The sequence below is a fragment of the Alosa alosa genome, chromosome 4 (assembly GCF_017589495.1).
Source record: "Alosa alosa isolate M-15738 ecotype Scorff River chromosome 4, AALO_Geno_1.1, whole genome shotgun sequence".
In the NCBI taxonomy this organism is placed as follows: Eukaryota; Metazoa; Chordata; class Actinopteri; order Clupeiformes; family Clupeidae; genus Alosa; species Alosa alosa.
In genome coordinates, this window is record NC_063192.1 from 23,712,203 (window position 1) to 23,736,692 (window position 24,490).

Sequence of the window (24,490 nt, forward strand, 5' to 3'; positions counted from 1 at the left end):
AGGTCTGAAACCGTAGCCCGTTTGAATTCGTTTAGACAGCGAAACCGCACATCCTGCTTGCGTATCGACGATGTCATCGCCATACCTCAGCTGCCCTGGACTTGCACTTATAGTATTGCCTGACAATACTAGTTTTCATACATGACATTACCTACGATTACACTCCGTAAGATAAATATCACAACTGGTGCTGCGCAGCGCCGATAGCTTATGACTTGGTGGACTGAACACTGTTTTCCCGGTGTTTTTTATGTATTCTAGCTACTGTCAGTGATGCGAGAACTTAAGTTATTAGGAAAGTCGCGGTGTAAGTTTAGGCTACATTAATTTGTGCGTAGTGCCAGTGTCATTCATTTATTTTACATGTCTTACAACATATATACATGCATTCACAGTCGAAAGGAAATCAGATATAAGCATACAAAGACGCTTTTAGAACTCACGTTAAGCCGATGGTAGCACACTGAATGCAAATGCGCCGATTTGATGCAGGCAAACGTATTGACTGTTACTAACGAAGGTTTTATAGCAATATTATAAATGTGGCGACAGAATAGCCTAGAACTTGGGTAAGCCTTCCGTTTAGTAGCCTAATTACGGTGATAGCCAAAACTAATGTGAATCACGGACTACAACCAAAGAAAGTAAAGGTGATTAGTAGGCCTACCTGCGTTAGCCAAATAAAGGACGGGACTGCACCCTTCCAAAACCGTAAAATAAAGTTTATTAGTTTTACAGTTGACTACAGTTGACAGTTCACCATCAGTCCACACAAACAATTCTGGTTTCCTTGCACTAGCCATTTCGTCATAGCCTATTCTGTCTGTTTGTAAAGCGCAAGTTTTGGTCAATTTCTGTAAAGAAACAGTGCCACCTATAGGCCTGGGGGATGAAGTAACGTGTTGAGTCGTGTTGAGATGGATCCGTTTGGACGCAAATATTCTTGATGCGGTTCCAGGGAAGACGGAGGAAAAAAAGATCGGTTTGGTACGTGTGGACTAGGCCTAAGACCACCGTCATTTGCAATTTCGATCAACTGCTCGCAATCGTCATCGTGTAAAGCCCACCTCAAGGGTTCTGATTGGTGCCTCGATTTAGGAAAATTGGAAATGGGCTAGAATGGGTTAATAATTATTTTCTGGTCCCATTTGAATTTTGCCATGAATGTCAACATTTGTTGTCTGTGAATTTTTAATATAATTTTTTGTGTAAAGAATGCTACAATTTAGTGGGTAGAAGTTTGATGCGGTTTTCTTTTACTGCCTATGGTTCTTGGCCAGACGGACTTTCAGAGCGAATCTCGAATTTGCCGGAAGTACGTCTGGGTTTTTCCCAGGCTAGGATGGAGTAGGAGATGGCAACAAATTGACAAGTGTGATTTATTTTCGCGGAAAGGATGAATAGGACTGAGAGGCGGTCATATTTTGTACCGCTATGCAGTACATCCAGTTTTTTTGTAAATTTTCAAAACACTCCAAATACCTTTTTTGTGGAGTATTGGAGTATTGTGTGTAGATTGATGAGAAAAAAAAGAATAGAATCCTGTTTAAGACAAGTCTGAAACATAACAAAATGTGGAACACTTGACAGGGTCTGAAAACTTTCTGGCTGCACTGTATTAGGCCTATTGGGAAATATGGTGATTTCTGTGGCAGGGATGATGTTATCAAAAACAGCCGCACACTCTGGCTGCTCAGATGCCACAATGGTTTAATAAGAGACATGATGTTATCTACACAAACAGATACTGTATGGCATTGTTGCTGCGGTGTCTCAGATATTTTGGTAATGTTCATAGGACTAAAATGGTATGTGGGGTATCTAACATGAAAATCAACGTGGGGATAGCTCAGTTTATATTTATTTTGTGTATAAAGTACTAATAATATACCATGTTTTTTTCATACTTCATTGTATTCCTATGGGTTTTCATTCTTGTCCCTGGTGCAAAACTATGCTATTTTGACTCAATTTATCGTATATATATATATATATATATATATATATGTAGTATGTATGCCTATGAATAATACTCATAATTCATTGTATTCATGCCCAAAATTCCTTACCAGACAATATGATTTGCAGGCTGTAAAACTGAAGTAACTTCAAGCTAATATGCAGACATAGGATTTCAACAGATATATTTTTACAGTCCTTGGTTTTCTGGACTCATTCTTAATCGGAGACGGTGCTGCAACAACTTGATCTGATTTGACACAGAATGACCCATATAAGAGGAGACAGTGTCAATTTAGGTGAGATCAGGCTGCAAAATTATGTCTCAAGATGTACACTCAAAACCCCCTTAGTTCATCAATGTAGCGCATTCAACTGTTTAGACGTAACCACATTCTCTCTTCTCTTGACAGCTGGTGCATATTCAGGTGCAGGAGGATGGAATTATGATCAAAAGTTCCAAGAGGAGAGAGGGCAGAGATTTATAAGCCCCTGAATTAACCATAACACTTTTCAAGAACTCTGTCAAAACATGCGGCACATGTAATGTATTGCTGGAATTTTTTCAAAGATTTTCCAATAGAGCAGTGGTTAAAATCTCCCCAAATAAATGTGGGTGAGTCAGGTGAAATCAGCTCCAGGCTTCAGAGGCTGTGATGGCATTGGCTTTGGGATGGATATAAACAGGAATAAAAAATATAGCTGAGGAAAATCTACCGGTTTCCTCAGCTATATTTTTTATTCAGATGTATTCAGATCAGATGTAGGCCTATCAGGTTAACTCTGTAGCCTACATGCGTCTGATGTGTTATGCCTGGTCACAAGATGGCAGTAGTTAGCGAGTTGATGGCTTGCCAAGAATCCTACACACTAAAGAAGAAGAATCTCCTAGGTAACGGCTCACAAGCGATGGTAGCAGCTGTAGAAGCAACGTATGTGAGTCAGTCAGTGTCTGTCACTATTTCCCCATACCGTCATGCTGATTTAATGTATCTTTGCTGAAACGTATTGTTTGTTTCATGCAGGTAGGGTACGTTTTTTTAAAAAATCTATCAGAGAATTAATCCGAGATTGCTAACTGTCTACGTACATGTACCGACTAGATTTCTGTGAACGAATGGCTAACATGCTGTGAGACTGATGGATGTCCACTCAATTAATCAAAGTAAGCAAAATAAAGTAATCGATTACGATAACTATTTCGAATTTGTTGCATGAACAAACTGACATATCGACAGTGCTTTTACTCTCATTTACGTAACGTGAGGCATTTTTCAGCTTGTTGGTGTTCAGGTTTGAAGCGGAGAAGAGTTAAACCTGGGAAATGACAGACTGGAGAGAAGTGTTTGAACGAACCAGGGCGGTTCCACCCCACAGCCAGACGGCCCGACACTCTGACATTAAAAGACCGTCCCAAGGGTTTCAGCTCGTTTTCAAGCACTTGGATGGAGCCTCCATTTTCCAGGTGACGAAAGTTATGAACTACTCAACATTAAAGTTAGCTAGCATATATTTGATAGCTAAGTTAACGTTTATTTGTTAGCTAGTTAGTAGAACTTGCAACGTGATGAACTTCTGCACAGACAAATAAGTTCCTTCATAACCAAAGAGATACTTATATACTCTTTGGCATGTGGGGGTGGGGAGGGTATTTAGTAGCTCGGTGTCTACCCTGTTAAGTTAACAACTTCTCTCATTTTTTGTTACAGAAGCCGGCCAGCGTCCAGTTGCGTGTTTCCTTCTTCGATACAGCCCGCCAGCACTTCTTCGGAAGAACTTGGAGGAGTTCACCCCATGACGCCACTGTTGCTTCGGAAGACCAGGGTAGCAGCAGAGTTTCTTTTCATGAGGTACAGCTTCTAGCGACGTCACCAGACACTTATGATGGGGGAGAGGGGCTGAGTCGTTAGTAGGTAGGGGAGACCCTGCTCAAGGTATGTTTTTGCATGCATTTTGGCCAGCACCATTGAATTTCCCCTAGGGATCAATAAAGTATATCTATCTATCTATCTATCTATCTATCTATCTATCTATCTATCTATCTACACCAGCATTTCCAGCTTGATAAAATGTCACACCAGCATGTTCAGCTGGTGGTCCAACCAGCTAAACCTTGAAGGACCAGCAAAAGCTGGTATTCTTTCACATACATATTTGAGGGCATTTTTGGGTGGTAAGGAGGTATGCCATGATGTTGGAGGTGCAAACAAACGCTGCATCGCCATTGAGATCACATAGGAGCTGACTCAAGGGTTATAAAAGTATTTTGTAGTGTTAAGTGGTATAATGAAAGCACTGTTTTTATAGCCATCCATGTGTGTTCACTTCTGGCTCCTTGGCTATCAATTTGATAACTATAACGGGCTATTTGAACACTAAACAAATCGGAGGTGTCAAATGTTGACTTACTCCAGTCTAGATTTTTTGATGTTAATCACTCCTATGATGTATTGCTATTTCAAAGTCTATTCAAATCAACCAAAAATTGATATTGTTTGCAAGAGATGCCATTTCAAAGTTTTAACTGATGTTAATATTACCCTTTGAAGAAAATGTGAAAAAATGAATCTGTATTTACATCAAAAATCTACCACCAAGGATGGACAGAAACTCATAATAGTCCTCAATGGTACAGCAGTCAACAAAATACCAGTAGCCTAGGCTTATGTGTGGTTCCTTAAAGTGAACCTGACGTCAGTGAGCTGAGAGTGAGTGGCCAGCAACAGTGTATGAATCATTTTCATATCTATTAAGTAAACGCTCAATGCAGATACATGACTAGAAGCTGGGGAAAAGCTATAGCGACCAAATCAATAATCGAGTTTGTGAGGGAAACTTATGTTTAGTTTTAATTGCAGGTAACTGAATAAAGCTGCAACTTTTCGGACTGTATCTTGTGTCCGTCTACTCTGTTGCAAACAACCTGCTGCAACAGAAATGAAAGGGGTTAGCCCCGAAGGTTTTAAAAACTTGTCTTGAACTGAAGCAGGAATGGTTAACATATTTCTTGGTAAGAATACAAAACCCAAGCAAACAAAATGCAAATTTAACACTAAAATACAACTAAACAAATGTATCTACTCGTCCCACCAAAGAGCTTGTTTAAATAGGCTCCGCCTAGTTTTGAAATTAGGGATTTAAAAAATATCGGCGCAAATTATTGGCCATAATTCTGTTATCAGAACAATAATAATATTTTAATTTTTTCACTTATTGGCCAGTAATAAATCGGCCGCCAATATATCGTGCATCCCTACCTCCAAGTGGTCTGTGACATAAGTTTGTGTGAAAGAATGAGACCATCTAAGACCATCTTAGACCTACTAAAACCAGCTACCAGCATAAGTTGTTTTTTAACTGTTTTGTTTTCGGAAGGGGAGGTTAAGGGTATGTTTCGCCTATGGATAAAAATGAGCCTCAGAGTCTCTTTGTCATAACTTAGTGTACTGAACACGGATCTAACTGTTACTGTTATAAATGTAGTCAAGCAACATCATCTTATTTAGTTACAGAGCCAAACATACCTTTGGTTCAATAAGAGTTATTTTCTCATTTGAAATCTAAAAACTTTAGTTACTTTAAGTAACTCCACCAGACTTACTTAATTTGGCCTTCTGTCAGCTTGGCGCTAAAATAGTTCAACTCAGAAAATACAATAATTTCAGGCAGGAGTGCTATGATTAAAATTCAGGACAATGCGATTGGGCTGGCAACATTTTCACACCTGATCAAGCGCTGCTGGTGCTGAAGAATTTTTACATGTCCAACTAATAATTTTAAGGCTGACCGCTGTTTTCTTGAAGTTACCCTACAGTATCAGTAAAACGTTTGGACATTGAACCCACTCATTAGAAGATTTTACTTTATCTTGACTATATCCTATTGTAGAACCATAGTGATTCAGAATTATGACATGACACAAACGTGTTAAACGTTGTTAGAGCCCTTAAAGGAGCAGTCAGGGATTGTGGCAATTTCAAGCCCATAACATTTTTTGTCACATTCAGCAATCTCCTTATGACAGCTAGCTACCCATTCCGTGAGTACACTGTAAAAAAAAAAAAAAATCTCTGTAGGCAGCCCAGGCTGGAAAAAAAAAAAAAAAAGGGGCAGTCTGTCCCCAAAACAAAAACAAAACCCTGCGTGGAATTTCTCTGGAAATACTGAAGGTAGAGGTGAGCTACCTCTCTGGTGTGTTTCATCATCATCATCATCATCATCATCATCATCATCAACTTTTATTGCCAGGCTCAAGGTCCATTCATATTGTTTGGTCCTTGGTTAATATATAATGTGCGTTTTTTTTTTTTGCACAAAAGCATCTGCTAATAAATGTAAACATAAATAATAACATAAACAAACAGTGAGCTTTGCACACTGTTGACGTTTTCCTGATCAGCTTCATGAAGTCACCTGGAATTCTTCAATTAACATTTGGTTAACATTTAGTTTTCTTTTAGTTAAAGAAAATCTGAGTTAAATATGTACGGTAGGCTATGGCAAAAACAGCCTGTACAGCTCTTTCTTCTGTTGAGTTTGTTGGGTCTCTTTTTTGTATTTTAGTCTGTTGATAAATTATCGGGTGGGTGCATCCTCTTCTCGTTTCCATGCATAATTTGTTCCTCTTCCCTCTAGGCCTACTTTTCAGGCCTGAGTTGGCAAACACCATACTCATTTGTTTAAGTAACGGCTTGTGCCGTTGCTGCTCTACCAAGATCTCCTAGTCTGTACACTTTTGCTTTTTCCCCCAGCACAGGCATTCCATTACTGTAGTTAGGGAGGGAGTCCCACCCCTCTGTGGGGTCGCCACATATACATTTAGGCAGAGCCGTATAAAGATCTTTATACGTCTCTGCATTTGGGTTCCTAAGGCCTTGGCAAGCTTCTGTGCACACGGTCCCAGATAGCAAGAGGCTGGCGGACCGCTGGCGGTCCATTGGGGGCATAGCTGGTGGTCCGCTGACATTTTGCTCATCGGTTCTCTGGCGGTCCGCTTGCGGGTTGCAGACAAATTGCCCAATATTTTGCAACTATTGGTCTAAAATCTTTTTCATTTGTTTAGTTATACTCTTGACAATATTAATATTCATGACAAGTTAAATTTAAAGAGATGGTGGTCCAACGGCAGACCACAAGTAGCACACCACCGGCGGCAAACCACCAGCGGTCCGCTATCTGCCAATCTGATTTTGCTATCTGGGGTTGCATATGCTCAAAATGCACTTTGTGCACCCTGTGACCTCTAGGTAGGCATACTCGATTTTTTAACGTGTTTAAGCAAACAAAGTAAGTTCTAGGCAAGTGAATTTATTTTTACAGACGCGAGAAGAGGGATTTTAAATTGTCTCCATAAAGCTTCAGTTGGCAAGTCTGACAGATTGAGGGGACTTAGCCAACATTTTGAATGTTTACAACTCTCATGCCTCTCCCCCACTACCACCGAGCACCCTCTCATGGAGTTTGTGCTTGTCAGTGTGCACCAGACTGCACCAGACTGTGATTGACAGTCAGATCTCACACAGGCCTGCTCTGATTGGACCAGAAGAACCGGGAGCTGTGAATTTTTGCAAAACAAATAACAGGCTCTTGGTGGAGGTAGAAGTGCAGGTTTTTTTCTAAAACTGGCTGATTTATGTTGTTCTGTTGGAGCATAGTGTCGGTTTCGGTGAATGTGATCAAAAAAATCTTGCCAACTGCAGCTTTAACTGATTTGTGGTTTGAATAGGCTCATTGATAAGCAGTTTTAGTGATTGCTGCCTGTTACACAGAAACATCTTCTAGATGTCATGGAATATGTTGGGTGATGATTCTTGTAATATTTAGCTTTTATTTCCTTATTAATACAGAGCACACTAGGCTGTCAATACAGCGTAGTTATTTTAGTGTTGTTGCTTCTCCTTGAGTGGGATTGTGGTCATTCACAGTCCACGCGTCGTCACCATGTGGTGACAAACCTGTGGAGGGACACAGCACCCACCGCATGCCGTGTAGATGAAGCAATTTTCGTCATGTGCACAGCTAGCACTGCAAGTGCTGACCACTGGTGTGGGGCTATGCCAGAGCCTTTACTGCAAATATAAGTACTGTATGTACATGTATATTATCTAAACTAGGCTATAATATATTATCTATTCTATATATCATCTAAATGTTACTGTGACGTTATGGCTGTCAGGTCAGTTCAGTCTGCTGATAGTCCTAGAGGTGCCAAGGGACAGTTTGTGAATACCTGTTTTGAACCTTAACCCAACGTGAGAGCCCTGTGAGATTGCATGAGGTGCTGTCCGTGATGATGGATTAGTTTTAATACTGAGCTGAGAGGACGTGCCAGCCAGAGGAGTGATTAAAGAGCACTACTCTGCAGACAAGAGCATTGGAAATTGGGCTGAATACAGAGTTGAAGATTACAAGTATTTGTTTTATCAAAACATCAAAAGCTACACTGTGACAAACAAGTAGCCCAGAGACTTGTTAAACATGTAGCCTAACTCACTAGTATTGTTTCCAATGTTAATGAGAAAAAGGTTATTTATGAAGAGAAAAGGAGAGTAGCCTTTTATAGCTAAATCATTGTGTGCCTCTTCTGCATAACCTCTGCACTGTGGGATGGGTTGATGGGTACATTGTGTGGAGATGACACACTGTAGGTGTGTTTAAGTGTATTTTCCTTAATGACTTAGTTTTATTTTTATGATTACACCAAACCCACGGTTCGGTTCATACATAGGTTTATTTACCATCTCTCTGAATCAGGTTCTGAAGCTGGTTTGTAGAGTCAACAATAAGCCATTGTGGTAATATCAGTACAGAGATTGATTGTACTGAGCTGAACTAAAGCCTTCTGTTCCTAGATGAACATGCTCATGTTTTCATGACTCAATCATGTGACATGCTCTCTTACTGCGTGCATACTGTGCTGTCTGCTCAATTATTCAGACATGAAATGAATTGTGGCAGGGATTTCAGTGAAGCACAAATTCATTACGATGATTGATTTTGTGAACGACATGTAAACACACAGGCAATGCACTTGGATGGACCACCTGCAACAATTAAGAAAAGCTTGCATGTGTCTCTGTGCACTGAAACATTTAACCCCTATTGTAAATGTAAAAAAAACCCTTTCCCTGTGACATCACTACACCACCTTAATGTACTGTAGTAAAATCTTTCCTTGTGATGTCACTAAGCCACCTTAATGTAGTAAAGGCTTTCCTTGTGACGTCACTACGCCACCTTAATGTAGTAAAAGCTTTCCTTGTGATGTCACTCCACCACCACATCTCTTCTGTGCTGCTTCAGGTCCTTATGGGCCCCTGTATTTGCATTCTCCCTGCTGGAGGATATCTGAGAGTATATAAGTATATATACTTTTTTGATCCCGTGAGGGAAATTTGGTCTCTGCATTTAACCCAATCGGTGAATTAGTGAAACACAAACAGCACACAGTGAGGTGAAGCACACACTAATCCCGGCGCAGTGAGCTGCCTGCTTCAACGGCGGCGCTCGGGGAGCAGTGAGGGGTTAGGTGCCTTGCTCAAGGGCACTTCAGCCGCGGCCCACTGGTCGGGGCTCGAACCGGCAACCCTCCGGTTACAAGTCCAGAGTGCTAACCAGTGGGCCACGGCTGCCCAATGTCCAGTGTCTGGTCACACTTTCTCTGTGAGCAGCAGGGATCAGCTTTTTAATGAAGGATTTGTCCTGCTTTCCCCTCCCAGGTCAAGCTTAAGCCCCCCTGTAGTCACACAAATCAATGCCTGTCCAAAAGAGGAAAAAAGTAAGAGGAATGTTGCAATTCCAGTGCTTTCCCACTAGAGGGCTCTGTTGCTGCACATAGATGGTTGTGTTGTACAGGGTTGGGATATTCAGTGACACTACATTTCAAACCTTTTTTTTGTTAAATGAAAGACTCTTATTTGGCCTACTTGCATGATAAAATAGGCTGTATTTTGGGCAGTGGTAGCCCCCTATGGAACAATAGAAGAGTAGAGAGGGGGGCATGTCTACTTTTCATGTAAAACTTCTTCTCAAATCTTTAACTGTGATGTTGAAAATTTTAATGATTTTATACCCCTATTATTCACACACCCACACACACACACACACACACACACACACACACACACACACACACACACACACATACACACACACACAGAGATGCTTGGTATGCAAGTTTTTTACCTTAATATTATAACAGCTTTAAAGTAATTCTGAAACTGAACAAACTTGTAATAGGGAGAATCGTAGTCTGGCTATCACCAGACCAAGCTCAATCTTTTAAGATTGAACATTGGTCTGAGGAGTCCGCTATGTATTTTCTACTGCACAAGAGGCGTAATCAACGGGCATAGTTCAAATGATGAACGCAATTGGATAGTCATTCACCAATCTGACCAACGAACTGGGTGACGTTTGTAGAGAAACTTCTGGCAGGAAAATTGCTGGAAACTTGTCAACAAACGTTGTAATCGTAAAAGCACCAATTTCCGCCCCTTTCGTTCAAAAATTCTAAAACAAAGATGTTTTTAATACTTAAAAATAACAATTAATAATAATAATAATAATAATAATAATAATAATAATAATAATTTGATAAATGAACCTTACATTTTTCAGTAGCCATGAGTGTGTAGATTTGAAGAAAATCTAGTTTGGTTCTAAACGGGAGCATTTACTGCCTTAAAAATCTTGTTTACCGTGCTCGGAGTTTGGTTCTGGGCTGATGTGTGCCTTATTTCCGCCGTACTCGGTGAATGAGAACTCGTCACAAAATCAAAATTCCACTGGAGCTCCAAGCGGGTAGGCCTACGCACCCTTACAACACTGTTTACAGCTCTTGGAGTCACGGTAAAATGTGATTTTTGGTACATAGTTAATTTAGATACAATTATGGGGTGGGGGCTTGCATTTCTTTAGAGATCCGCCGTCTTGGTTTGTATAGAAACGAATATTAAGTGACAGATACACAAAATAGGTTATAAGCGGTCTGCAGAAGCAGCAATGGCATCGACCGATTTTTGCAGGTTGTCGATTTGTTTGCTAACCTACAAAAGACATTGAGCAACGTCAAGAGGTTAAAGGGAATTGGATTGATGTCGTGAGAGAGACTTTGCCGTCACTCCACTATCGCCATTGTTTTAAACCTCGCAATAGCGCGCCAGGTGGATAAGCCAGGTTGTGATTGGTCCCGGCAAAATTGTAACGGAAGCAGCAGAGAAAGATGCACAGGTTTCCAGCCTGAGCTGCAGGGCAAAAAAGAAATTGCCGGCAGATCAGGCTGGGTTTACCCAGTCTAGGACAATCAGGGCTCCAGAGCGCGACCAATTTGGTCGCATATGCGACCTAATTTTTCAAAAGTGCGACTAAAAAAAATCGGAGGTCGCACCGGTGCGACCAGCTATTCGAGAGAGAAAAAAAAGTCTCCTCATTGAAACTCTACCTTTGGTTCAATAACAGACACATATTTGGCCAATGTCGTGGTTTAAACAAACGGCGGCTGGCAGCAGCAAACCGATCAGACGAGCCCGAGATGATCAAGTTTATCGTTGCCTACGATAGGCCTAGTGAAACTGCCCTTCACCAAGTTCAGTCCGAAATAATTATTCACCAGAAAAATAGTTTGGACGTAAACCCGACGTACAGGAATGCCACTTGCGCCAAATTTATAGGAGTCATTGCAGATGAAAAGACGTCTTAAAATTGCGAACAATGCATACAAGGCCTTCCCGAACGACAGAGATACAGATATCGCCGAAAAGGAGTGCGTCATTGACCGCAGTTACATGCAGGGAGTAACCCGGTTTTCAACAGCAATATTCGTTTTGCGCGCGAGTTGTGTAAACTCATTCTGATGCCATCAATCAATTTAATCCGGTATTTGGCACAAACCGAATATCGCTGCTACATTTAAAGCTGAATATTCCCTGCATGTATAACTGTGGTCATTGTGTACGGTGAATTGAATGAACTCATTTGCATGGCAAGTCATGGCAATAGCCTATAATAATAGGCCTACCATTTCGTTACTGCATTAACCATAGTGATGTTCTTATTGTTCTTATTGAAAATTTAAAAATACTAAAATTAAAAAGTAAATTGCATTGTGGGGCTGTCAAATGATTATTGCAATCATCATTTCAAAATCACAAAAAAATCCTTCAGGCTATTTGGAACATCTCTTTAAATTGTGCTCAAATACATTTCTATGGAAGATGCTAGCATGGCGAGCTGGTTTAGCCAAGGCCTAAAGATCATGAAGGATAGTATGTAAGACATTGAGCCATGAGATGTGCAGTTTGAAGCCCTTAAAAGATGTGCACTGTTAATTTACTCACTGTTATTTTTATTTAATTCATCTTGAGATGTTTTAAGTTTAAATTTCAACTCAGTGAAGCACTTAAAGCACCAACACTTCATTAAGTTACTTTTCTTGTAGAATTGTAAATCATAAGTCATAGGACAACCTATATAGGACAGTAACTAAGGAAAAAAAGTGAACCTGCTGCGGTGTTAAATGCGATGTGGTTGAACATTTGGGTGCACCTAACTTTTGTGCTGGTGCACCTAAGAAAAAAAGTTAGGCGCACCAGTGCAACCAGTGCAAAAAGTTAGTCTGGAGCCCTGACAATTGTGCACCTAGCATAGGTGACAGTGCCTCGCAGGTGGACAACCAGCCTTGCAATTTGGCTGCCGGCAAGTTGGAGATATCTCACAAGAATCGGGAAACATTACCTCGTTAGTAGATATAGCTCTTTGGAGATTGTCTTTGCCTGGCACTAGTCCTTCGGCTCCAAAACAAATGCACATGTACTGTGTGCAGGAGGAAGGTCTCAAGCCGTGAGAAGTATTTACAACAGCAAGAGTGAAATATAATTATTCCGCGACTCTAGAGGGAGCTCTAGAGTTGCCAAAATCAGAGCTGTATACGGCTCTGGCCAAAATACCAAAACTGCATTGGATACCTTTAAAGACACACTTTTTCCCTTTCTCTCTTCACGTAAAATGGAGGTGTTTATCCCTTTATTCTTTGTGTTGAGTTGTGTGAAGAAACCAGTGCGATTCCACAACTAGTCTTGGTCTCACTGAATTACTGAATTTGATACATGGGTTCCTGCTGACAGCACATTCCCGGACAAGAGACGGGGAGGGGTGACTTCCCCAGTTACAGTTCAGTTAAGCACCACGCCACACCCTCTGCTCCCTCAATGCACATGAGAAAGTATAAAAATAACATGGGAAATGAGCCTTGTCCAGGACATTGTGCTCCACGAGTTCACCAGAAGCAGAGTGCGTATGCAGATATGGTGCTGCAGGCTGGGCGACAGTAACGTGTCGTCTTCAGAGGCTGCACTCGTTTTGAAGCCATCTGTGTCTTGCTGGAGTGTGAACGATGGAACTCAGAATAAGCCTTGTGAGTGTGAGTGCATGTTAGCACCCATACAGAAATGAGATGACAGCAGGTGTGTAGGTGATACTATTCTCAAACGTGTCAAAGCCGCCACACAGCCTTTCTCTGTGGCAGCCCAGACAGGCAGAATAAATTAGGCAGACAATTTCAGTGTACTCTAGTCGTTCTGAACAGACAGAAGTCAGTCAGTCTGTTGCCCCTAAACTGTTACATTGCCCCAGTAGCAGGCATGGAGATGAGGGTATTTACAGGTGCATCTCAAAATTTTTTAATGTTTTGGAAAAGTCCATTGCCCTGACCAGACTGAGAGATTAAATGCTCAGGAACCTATTGCTGGTGTTTTGACTTAATTAGCTGATTAGAGCTCTTCTCAGCTTGACATTTCTGTGTTCTAAAATTATTTATTCTAATATTTTGATTTATACTGGATTTCTGTGAGTGGTAAACCATAATCATCAAGATTGGGATAAACAAGATTAAAACAAAGGTTTGAAATATTTCACTTCATGTGTAATGAAGCTAGAGTATGAAGGTTTCACTTTTTTAAATAGCCTAAATTACGGAAAAAATAACTTCCATGATTTTCTGATTTTTTGAGATGCACCTGTATAAATATATGGTCAGACCTATAAAGCAAAGAAAAACAACAAAGACACATTAATCAATCAACAGTGAAAGGAGCATAGAAAAAGACATGACAATTATAAACGATCAGTAGGGCACAGTAGAGAAACTATCATAAATACAATAAACCTTTTCATTATACAATAGGAATGATAAAAGTGAAAGGTGAAATAAATAATATGTATGTAAAAATAATGAAATAGATAACAGAAAAGTTATTTATCCTGCTCATTCAGATACGTTTGTATTATTGTCCGTGTATGATTATATAGCATTATAACATTGTATGGTGGTTATGCTGTGTAATTTATGGAAAAAGTTATTTGGATGGTTATGGAGTGTAAACTGGAGTGTAGTCTAGACTATGGGTTCCCAAAGTGGGGCTCGGGACCCCCCGGGGGGTCGCGGGACACCAAGGGGTGGGTCGCGAAATGATTTCCATGAATTAAATACATTTGGGAAAAATAAAAGAGCTGTCACTTGACCGCACTTTAAAGACAGATTTTAATTCCAAGACGCTTGCTGAGTTCTGGATTTCAGTCGATGGACGTACTGACGCCGTTTGGCTCCACATACCTGTGCGAAAAGACTTTCTCTGCACTGACATATATTAAAAACAAATACAGATCGCGTCTAAATGTGAAGGATGATCTGTGGCCGTCTCCACAATTAAACCAAGAATGGACTTGCTGTGTTCCGCGCATAGCGCGCATCCATCTCATTAGATGAGATTAATGCTGAAACATAGTTGCCAAAATGTAAATTTGCGCAGCAACAATGTACATATGTTTATAACAGTTTGTGGATATTACCCTGACTGAGATATTCTTCTGTTAAAATGGAAATTAAAGTAATGTTTCAAAGTTAAGTTTGCACGACAGCAATAATGTGCACTCATGTTACATGGATATTATTTTTTGACTAAGGTATTCTGCTTTTATCATATAGTAAATTTCTGTAAAATGTAAAATCATAACAGGCTGCTCTGTTCTTTTGTGTTGTCGTTAAGCCCGTGTTTGGATAAGCCTAGTGCGTATGGCCGGTGCGCACATTTTATTTTATTTTTTGAGTCACATCCAGGGGTAGTGGAGGTCGCCAGTCTCTGGCATGGTTATTTTGGGGGTCGCGGGTTGAAAAGTTTGGGAACCCCTGGTCTAGACAGTGGAAGTGGTAGCGTAGTGGCTAAGGAACTGGGCTAGCATGCAGCAGCCTGAAAAGTTTATCTTTTGTATTTTTATAAAGTTGCCTCTGTATACTGTATTCGGAAGAGAGCAGAAGTGGCTGTCGTTATGACTTGGTTATACAGACCTACAAACACCTTGAAATCAGGCTAAACCTTTAGAAGGAAGTGTTAAAGAAACTGCCAGACCACATAAACTGATAGTGGAGTGGAGTTACCAAGATGGCTGCCTAAAAGGACTTTGATGATGCTGATAATCCAAAGGGGGAAGTAAATGTATGGCTTGGCTTGATAATTTACAGAAACTTGGAGTGTAAATCTTCACTGGCCTCAGGATTTCCTGCCAAAGATTTGTTTCGATTCGTTTTCACGATGCATCTCGATGCATCACGATTAAATGATTCTCAATGCGTCATGCCCTTTGATTTTTGATTGTTTTTCATTACAAGTAGGCCAACACAGTTTTGATCTAATTTTCCCTTAAAAGTTATTAAGAGGTGAGAAACACTACATAATAGGGAGACTACATAAGTTGTCTCCCTTTTCAAAGAAGATTATCAAGAGGTGTATGTCTAGACGTAATACTGTGTAGCCCCTTGCATTACAAATAGGCTATAACTTGTAATTGCTTTCACATTAAGCCAAATTAGGTGCAACATACAAAATATAACATGGTATAGCTGGCTTAAGATCAAGCATGTTCATCCATAGTCAAAATCAAGTCAAAATCATACACAGAAACTTATGTGTAGCCTGTCAAATGTAAAAGTTATTGGGGAAAAATAGTAGTCTATTTAGCTAATATGATAAAGGAAGTAATAGGCTACAAAAATGTCTAATCTGTGATGTGAAAGCGCTATAATGCGTTTAAAATATGACAATACTAACTCACTGCACCTGACTATCAAGACCCAATAGATTGTGTAGGCTATTCATGGGAATGTAATTATTCAATAGATCTATCTGTAACTTACCTTTTATTCACTTCATATCTGTGACTGTGGCGAATGTGATGGAAAGATTTGCTTAGTCTGTGTTTGAAATACAACGGCAAATGCCATTAGGCTACGTTGTCTCACCTGTATGTCTGTCATTACAGGAAAATAGCAGCTGATTGAATTACTTCTTGGAAGGGTGTAGTAGTACATGTGCAAAAGAAAAGGAGAACCAGTAAACTGGTTGGATGCATGAATCAGTTTCACTTTCGTTGTGTTGACTTTTGGTGTGTGCTCCCCGAATACCCTTACCAAATTCTCCTACTGGTAGTTAAAAAACAAAATAGCCTACATATTTTCCGCGTAGATTATTAACATTTCTGCATCAATGCATAATCGTTTTCTTTCACATTATGATGCATTATGAAAATGATTATTTTCCACAGCCCTAACAGAAACAAGTGAGTTAGAATGGTTGTGATTTCTGGTTTGCATTAGTGATTGCCAACTACCAGTGCACACATTGAAGCATGAACAAAAAAGTCAGTTCCTGGAAACAAACAAGATGATATGTAACCCCCTCTTTATGCCATGTCACACCTGGTTACATCTCTATATCGGAAAATGGGCGATTCACTCATGAGCTACACTGTCACTCTGGGGGGAAAAAACAGACTAGCAGACGAGCACCATGTCAGAGAACCTACTGCATTCCACAGTTCCTTTTTAGCTCCTGTCTCCCACTGTCCCCCTCTGACACTCGCTTCAACAGGCACTTCAATTATACATCGAATGGGGCGGCACTGCACGCCAGGGAGTGATCAATATTTCAACTCTGCTGGGAAAAGCTATCCCAGGGAAACAGCTGGCTATGGCATTCCCCCTGTTATGGCATTCTCCTACTCTAGGGAATACCTTCCTCACCCTCCAGCCCCACAGTGCTCAGTAGGTTCAGGGTCTCCAGTGTTCTGAGTTCAGGGTCTCCAGCGTACTGAGTTCAGGGTCTCCAGCGTTCTGAGTTCAGGGTCTTCAGTGTTCTGTAGGAGTTCAGGGTCTCCAGTGTTCTGAGTTCAGGGTCTCCAGTGTTCTGAGTTCAGGCTCTCCAGTATTCTGTAGCAGTGCAGCGCATGGCATAGTATATCACTATATGATAATGTATCATTATACAGTATATACTAAGAAGTATTTATTTTTATATTTAAGTGACTGGCAGTGGTGTTGTGACTGTCAGGACCTAGGCAGCTTATTTTAATATTTTCTTCTTCAACAATGTTCTTGCTTTCAGGCATTCTTTGTAACGTGTAACATTTTATAGTAGTGACCAATTACATCACAACAGTTGACTCTTACCTATGTCCACACAAACACAATTGAAAAGCATTTCTTGGAGCATGTGCATAATAGGGCAGTCTCTTGCTCCTTAATGAGCCCAAGTGGTGACCACCCTCCACTTCCTCACTGCAGGAGATGACACCTTAACAGGAGATTTACTCAAGTGTTTACCCCTCGCCACCACTGACTAATGGCTTGTTGACAATGCTGTGTTGAGTGTAACCTCTCATAAGAATAAACATATGTTGTTCTTGGCAGAGCACGGCCTCAAGCTGTTCTGCCGCCGACACAAACCTGCCCCTGTGGCGTGAGGGGGGCACAGCGCGCCGCGTTGCACAGTTATGCCTTTGTAGTCCTGCTACAAATTTGGCTTGCTAATTTTTTGACGGGTAGAGTGAGAAAAAGAAAAAACGTTTTGGAGAGAGGCTCAGGCATTTTCCTGTGGAGAATCAGTTTGTTTCTCTGTGGCTGCTGTATCTGTTGTGTTGTGATTTTTTTTACCATTTCTGATTTAGTCTTTTCCAGGATATGCATACATTGCAGATTTACTGGTTCTGTGCCTCTCATATGTACTTGGAATGTATGCAAAATGGAACCACAGAATTGTGATAGCGCTATCTTCAATCTATTTCAATAGAAACATCAATTCACAGGTGATGAAGTCACCTGAAAACTAGTTTATGTAGAGGCCCTCTCATGTACAATAGAGGGAAATTGCATGCCACATTTACATTTAATAAATGTTTTATTCCAAAGTGACTTAATGTTATATAGGGGATTTGTGCAGACTTTGGGCTGACTTAAAGGCAGCGTTAGAACATGCTGTGTTATTACTACCTCTGAAGCATTCGTTGCATAATATTGCACTGCTGGAAGAAATGTATTGCTATCATAATGGATTATCAGAGGAGAACACAAGTGCTTGTAGACAAAGATTCAACAATGCAGGGCATTTCATGCCACCTTTCAAGCAGAGGTGGAATAATCACGCCCTAATGTGCTCTTTTACATAGCGATTAGATGTGACGTTTAACATAGCATCTAGCTACACCTACAATGCTGCATGAAAAATATATTGGTTTAAACTTGAGCCATGTGACAATTTACAGTAAAGCATGCTTGCTGATTTTGTAGCTATGGCAACAGTGAAATGAATGTATTAGTAAATAGCTGAACAGATTATCGTTCAAAAGCATAACTACCTGACCCTAAACATGTGAATCTTCAGGATTTCTCTTTACACCACCTATAATGTAAAGTATTGTATCCAAAACATAATGCATGGATGTTATTAATGGAGTAGATTATTGTCAGAGACTCTTCACATCCACTTCCATCACCTTGACAACTCCATGTTTTTTTTTCTTCTCCTGCTGAAAATAATGGCCGTCGTTATGTGTGTCGCGTGACTCGATTGTCGTCTCATGTTATTAAACTGTCTTCGCATGCCGATGGAAATGAAAGGTTTGTTACTGCGGTGACAGCCCAGTATTGTTGGGGCTGCTGGGTACTGCTGCTCAACAGAAGTAGAGTGAAGCGGAAACGATAGTGGCAGTTCTGCAAAGATGATTTGGGGAGTAATGATTTAGACCACATCTTTTATATTCTTGTGTCGACTCAGTAAGGCATAGTGACAGCTTGGTGGGAGAGATGCACAATGGAGAAAGAGGTGCAGGACAACAGGGGCTTCTGAAATTGGAAATGGGCCGTTTTACATTTAGTTCCAGGGATATGAGGGTGAAAATGGACTGCTTACTGCATGGGATTGCAAGTTGACAAGAGGGATTTCCATCCGCCATGCAAATCATTATTTCTACTTGGGAATGAATATGGGTAGTGTATGTTGAGCCTAATTTGCCTTTTCAGCAGAGTGGTTCAAATAGAGTTCAGTATGAGTAAAACTGCTTTTTTTGGGTCAGAACAGCAAAATGACTTGTAAACAAACTTAATGTGTTACTCCGTATCATAAATATTGTATGAAACTCATTTTGACGTTGTTACATTTTTATACCATTTCTTGTCAGATCTTTTCCAAAAGGCCAAAGCCGGGACCCAAGAATCAACTTTCATTCGGTTCCTCTTTTTCCTCCTGCAGTTTTCCAGCACAGGAACAGGAAAGTACTTACAGGAACTAGTCCTGTTAAAGTACTCTCAGAGCAGCTTTTGGAGGAGATATAAATAGTAACTTCAAATTAGGTACTTCTGTGTTATGTTGAAACTGTTGATGAGACTTGTAGTGATAGTTGATGCTTAATGGTTTAACACAGTGTGAAAATAAGACATCAAAAATCAGTTTTAAAACCAGCAGGGATATGTGTTTAACCAGAAGTTGTGTGGTGGTACAGCAAAATGAATGATTGCTAATTAACCTTGGGAAAGTTCTGATGTTATCTAGAAAATCTCTCCCTTTTAGTAGTCTCTGCTGCCACTAGGGAAATTTTATATTTCACTGTGCTTTGATCTGAGGCAATATCACAATCGAAGAACCAAATTATTAGGCTGTGTCAACTTGTAGGTAGTGTTACGTCCCAGTTAACCCTCCCGGCTCGTCAAACCCCCGTAAACATGTGTGTGGAGGGAAACGGGAGCAACACTAAGTGTTTGTGTGTGTGTGTTGTGTGCGTGAGTGTATGTAAACAAACCAAAACCAAAAGAAATGGCACCAGACAGATTCCCCAGGTAGATGGAGCTTACCTCGTCTCACGGGGACTGTTCTCAGGGCCGCTGCCTTCTCACGGAAGAGCCCCGCGGTTCTTTGTCCTCCTTCCGAGGATGTGCAGTTTTTAGTTTGTTTAAAAACTTTGGTGTATTCCCAGGTATTTCCCGTGTACAAGTGTGTGCTGGCGTTGGCGTAACCCGGCGTGGATACTAGGCAACTCGGCGACGTACTGAAAACAAAACTATATGGCTAGCCAAAAACAACGCAAAACCCGTCGCTCATTCAAAGGGACACCCTCCAATCCTGGAGAAACTTGGTAGGCCTCCGGCTGATCACACCAGGCCAAAAATACAAAAGAACCAACATCCACCACCGTCTTCAGAGTCAACACAACTCTCCATTGCGAAACGCCATGTTCCCAAACCCCAACCAGCACAGGTGCCCTCGTCACAGTCAATTAAGGGTGTAGCCCCACCCCCTGAGGGACCGTCAGCCACACGTAGTTGTTGTGTAGCAGGTGCCATTAAAAATAAACAAAACAATCAGTATCAGTGTGTATCTGGGTGTAGCTTATGTATTTTCGTAGCAGTAGTTACTGCAACATGGTTGTAAAGCCAAAGACAGAAAGGGACAAGTGTTGGGCTGTTCCTCTAAACGTATAGGCTTTTTCAGTGTCCCTCAACTTCCTGCAGTGGAAAGGCGCATACTACATATACAGTTCTCTCATATACAGTTCCCTCATATACAGTTCCCTAAAGTTCCCTCATATATAGTTCCCTCATATACTGTACAGTTCTCTCATATACAGGTCTCTCATATACAGGTCTCACATATACAGTTCCCTCATATATAGTTCCCTAAAGTTCCCTTATATATAGTTCTCCGATATATAGTTCCCAGTTCCCTCATATACAGTTCCCTCATATAATGTATAGTTCCCTCATATACAGTTCCTTCATACACAGTTCCCTCATATGGTTCCTTTGAGCTCCTCCGGTTGATGATCAGTGTCTCTCTCACTTCTCTTCTGGTGGCGCTGCTCTGCTGGCGACCCGGACTCTGCTCAGTTTGTCATGTGTTATTTATGCTGTGTCTGTCTTGTGAGTGTTTTGATTGGATTGTAGGCATTGTATGCAGCGTATGAGTCCAAGACAAATTTCCCTTTGGGACAATAAAGTAGGCTAAATATATATATCACGTTAATCTTATAATATCAATAAGGACCTAGGTAATGTTACCGTTAGCGTTGGTTGAGTGATGGAGGCCAATTTGATTGATTGCATTTGTAGAAAACTATAAATGCGATTATACCAAGCAAATTGATAGCAGCACTGTAATTGTATCTTTCGACTGTCGTTTGTTGCACGTGCTACAAAAATCATTCTGTGCAATGGAAGATTTACCAACGTTACACCGGTCTGATACAGTTTTGCCTATACATGCGTTGACTGAGACGCCTGTTTATTTTGTTTTTTAGTGCGTGCAGGGTGTGAGAGGGGAATCGATGTGCTTTGATTCCAGCTTGGTAGTTGTAGTCTGTGAAATTAAAAAAAAACGTGTGTGTGAAGTATCCAAACAATGACACCTTCATTTCATTATGGCTGCTTTAGCAACACACCTTAAGCTACTGTGTAGTGGGTCCCATTTAGAAGTGGCTACTTCATTCGCGCTTTCCTTGACTCATGGAGCTGCGTGAATTTTATTACAACTTTTCGCCACAATATGACAGTCCGCTTGATACTGGAAGGCGTAAGCCATTGGTTTCCAAAGGAGATTTTATTTGTGTCGCCAGCATAGCCTATTGACAATTTATGTTGTAAATAGGCCTACCTTATAAGCCTTAGGGAAGCTAACAGCTTTCTATTAGGATCTAGTTTGTTAGTTACAGTTTTGTCATAACTCCCTGATGCATTTTTGCATTTAGAATAGCCAGAGCGTGGATATCTCAATCGGAAAATTAAACAATATCGGGTGCTTATGGACTAGGCTGGGTGAACCCAGCCTGACCTGCCCGCTATTTATTTTTTGATTTCTTAAAAGATTGAGCTTGGTCTGGTGAAAGCCAGACTAGCCATGGACCTCAGTTACACAATGCAAGGAAACATGAATCAGCCTATATTTGCACGAACAATAACGGACAACAGCTCTTCAACTTGGCCTGTTAAAATGTGTATGAACAGCATTTCGTTTCAGACTACTGTATTACATGAACTAAAGATGACTAAAATCTTATGTAGAAGAAGAAACATTCACAAAAAATCCATCCATCCAAAAATGACCTTTGTTTTTGATAGCTGTTGAAAACGGCATGGAACTGACATGAGATGTTTTTGTTTATAAATAAACAAATAAAATAATGCTGATACCTTTTGCTTTTCCCAAATACAATGCAGCCTACAGGTGTAAGTGACCTTTCATCAATCCAGTTGCAATGAATGCAGGGATGGATTACTGCACGGGCCTACCGGGCCCAGGCCCAGGGGTCAGGGGGCCCTGAAGCCCAAGCCTTTGCATGGAATCATTGACTCAGTATCAACAAATCAGGATGTAGGCTATGAATCTGATTGAATTTAGTATTGGCCATGCCCAAAATGCACCAGCATACAGGAAATCACATCAAACAAATTAAAAAAATTCTGGAGAGAGAGAGAGAGATAATAGCACACAATAGCAGCTACATTATGTACTTTTCATTTGAAAGTTAAGTTCAGTGACCTACTTGTGGCTAACTGTAATGACTTTATTGAGGGGTCTGAGTTGGTGATCAAACTTTAAAGAGCACCCCAGAGCTGAGACTGTCCTGCTGAAAGATTTATGTGCCAAATTGCTGCTCTTTTGCAGTGTGGAAATGTTGAAGATGAGGCAAATGAATGCAGCATCTGTAACCCCTCCCAACACACACACACACACACACACACACAAGATACAACAACCAAACATGTACAATGTTGCGTAGAGCCTTTTTGCGTGAAATTAAAATATGTTCACCCTTTAACTACGCTTGAATGATCACATTTGGATAAAAAATGCTTTTTATCTAGTCAGTAATAGTGAATATGTAAACGAGATAGAAAAGTTTGCTAGATTACGGTAAAGGGGACAGATATTTGGCAGACACTTTTATCCAAAGCGACACAACAGCATCAGCAACAGACTCAACAGCAGGTTCAGGAGTTCAGGTCACCACTGGTCTGGCGCCGCTGCCACTGCTCCATCACGGCTGCAGATGACACCTGAGATTAGAGAATCAGTGTTGTTAGTAGGTTGAGGGTTACAGGGCTGTACGTGCTACAGAAAATCCATCTGCTGTGTGAGTGTGAGACAGAGCCGCTTGTTTGTTTGTTTGAGGTGTGTGTGTGTGTGCATACTGTACTTCTGTGTGAAGGGAATCGATGTGCTTTGATAGTTTAAATATCAGAATATCGGACTTAAATGTCTGTTTTCTTCAGTATTATTGTGGCTTTCAAGCTAAACACAGACCTCCCCTCCCCCCTAGGTGGTCTACTTCCACTCCTCGCTGTGCCTGCCCTACGTGGTGGTGGTGGTGGAGCTAGTGGAGGTGGTGTCTCTCCACTCCCAGCATGCCACAGGCTGTGGCTTCGGGATCCTCCCGCTCTACTCTGGTGCCACAGGAACGCCATCGCTATCTGGAAACCAAAGGTTTGGTGTAGACACTAGACACAGATGTTCAATCATACAATTCTAGCTACAATATGTCCACATTCCTGCAACATATACAATAAAGCCACATATTTTAAACATCCCACTCGAGTTGCCTTTAACTTCAGCATTCAGTCTCAGTTTTTTTTATGGGAGCGTTCACACGTCTGGTTCTTGTAAAACGTCAGATCTTTTCTTGAAATATGACACCCTACTTGGTAGTGTTTACTTATTGACATTGTGTGACATATCACATCATCACATTGCAAAGCTAACATGTTGTTTTTTCTCGCAGGATGCCTTTGTACAATGGGACGCCTCGGGCCTTGCTCCTTCCCAGTGTTCGAGATGTTGAATGTGAGTGTCTCTCCACATATGACATAACACCTGGTTTCTCACCTCTTTCATTTCACAAGTGTCACTCTCACTGATAGCCCAGCCACTGTGGAGAGAGATTTGTCTCAAAATGATTTGCGCATACAATGATCCACAAATCTTCCAGGATTTACAGGCATTACACTCTCCACAAAGCCTTGGTGAACCCAGATGAGCCTGTTAGCAAATTCGAATTTACTCTGCAGGTCCATCTAGAAACGTTCTAATTGAAGCTGATTTCCGAATCACAAAACAAACACAGGAACCAATCACAACCGGCATGTTGACAGACAGAGGAGTACAGTTAGCAATGATTTGTACAAGTACATGCCTATTTGTAAATATACATTTGTAGG

The 24,490-nt window shown here is 40.9% G+C and overlaps 1 protein-coding gene across 1 annotated transcript in view; it reads left to right on the forward strand.

Moving 5' to 3' along the window:
• The first annotated feature begins 2,861 nt into the window (after positions 1 to 2,861).
• LOC125293927 (nephrocystin-4-like) overlaps positions 2,862 to 24,490 on the forward strand; it is an 89,808-nt gene continuing 68,179 nt past the window's right edge. Inside the window, 6 exon segments of the mRNA XM_048242176.1 lie at positions 2,862 to 2,984; positions 3,063 to 3,124; positions 3,238 to 3,424; positions 3,669 to 3,809; positions 23,596 to 23,759; positions 24,055 to 24,116. Coding sequence (XP_048098133.1) covers positions 3,284 to 3,424; positions 3,669 to 3,809; positions 23,596 to 23,759; positions 24,055 to 24,116 — 508 coding nt within the window. The 5' untranslated portion in view covers positions 2,862 to 2,984; positions 3,063 to 3,124; positions 3,238 to 3,283.